General features: G+C 69.3%; 1 protein-coding gene across 1 annotated transcript in view; it reads left to right on the top strand.

Annotated features, from left to right (window-relative positions):
* Positions 1–1113, top strand: part of ABCA2 (ATP binding cassette subfamily A member 2) — a 31003-nt gene that overhangs the window by 17199 nt on the left and 12691 nt on the right. The window contains exons 20-24 of the mRNA XM_027766277.1: positions 1–29; positions 112–292; positions 397–609; positions 742–938; positions 1006–1113. The exon at positions 1–29 is cut by the window's left edge and continues 124 nt beyond it; the exon at positions 1006–1113 is cut by the window's right edge and continues 66 nt beyond it. Coding sequence (XP_027622078.1) covers positions 1–29; positions 112–292; positions 397–609; positions 742–938; positions 1006–1113 — 728 coding nt within the window. The remainder of the gene's footprint in view (positions 30–111; positions 293–396; positions 610–741; positions 939–1005) is intronic.

Raw genomic sequence — 1113 nt, forward strand, 5'->3', positions numbered from 1 at the left:
GGTTGGGGCCCGTGAGGGCCGGCGCTTGGGTGAGGCGGGCGGCCATGGGCTGGGGTTGCCTGCGGCAGGGGCTGGGCAGGCCTGTCCTGCTAACCCGCGGCCCTGGTGCAGAAGAGACGCGTGGCATGGAGGAGGAGCCCACCCACCTGCCGCTGGTCGTCTGTGTGGACAGACTCACCAAGGTCTACAAGGATGACAAGAAGCTGGCCTTGAACAAGCTGAGCCTGAACCTCTACGAGAACCAGGTGGTCTCCTTCCTGGGCCACAACGGGGCGGGCAAGACCACCACCATGTGAGTGTCCTAGTGGCTGGGGTGTCCACTGCCTGGCGTGAAGCCCCCAGCTGGGCAGGGCAGGTCCCTGTAGGCAGCGGGTGGCGACCCTTCCTCCCCACCAGGTCCATCCTGACCGGCCTGTTCCCACCCACGTCGGGGTCGGCCACCATCTATGGGCACGACATCCGCACGGAGATGGATGCCATCCGCAAGAACCTGGGCATGTGCCCGCAGCACAACGTGCTGTTCGACCGGCTGACGGTGGAGGAGCACCTGTGGTTCTACTCCCGGCTCAAGAGCATGGCGCAGGGCGAGATCCGCGAGGAGATGGACAAGTGGGTGGGGTGGGGACCTGTGGGGGTCAGGGTGGGGCGAGGCCTGGGGCCAGGTGCAGAGCAGGGGTTCGGGGACGGGGCGGGTCCGGGTGAGGGCCCCGGCCGGCCCGGGCGGCCCCCGCCGGCCCCCAGGATGATCGAGGACCTGGAGCTCTCCCACAAGCGGCACTCGCTGGTGCAGACGCTCTCGGGCGGCATGAAGCGCAAGCTCTCCGTGGCCATCGCCTTCGTGGGCGGCTCCCGCGCCATCATCCTGGACGAGCCCACGGCTGGGGTGGACCCCTACGCGCGCCGCGCCATCTGGGACCTCATCCTGAAGTACAAGCCCGGTGAGTGGGGCGCCGTGGGGTGGGCTGCTGCGGCCGCGCCGCCCCTGACCAGGCCGGGCCCGCACAGGCCGCACCATCCTGCTGTCCACCCACCACATGGACGAGGCCGACCTGCTGGGCGACCGCATCGCCATCATTTCCCACGGGAAGCTCAAGTGCTGCGGCTCCCCGCTCT

This window comes from Tupaia chinensis, unplaced genomic scaffold, assembly GCF_000334495.1.
Source record: "Tupaia chinensis unplaced genomic scaffold, TupChi_1.0 Scaffold142100_1, whole genome shotgun sequence".
Taxonomy (NCBI): domain Eukaryota; kingdom Metazoa; phylum Chordata; class Mammalia; order Scandentia; family Tupaiidae; genus Tupaia; species Tupaia belangeri.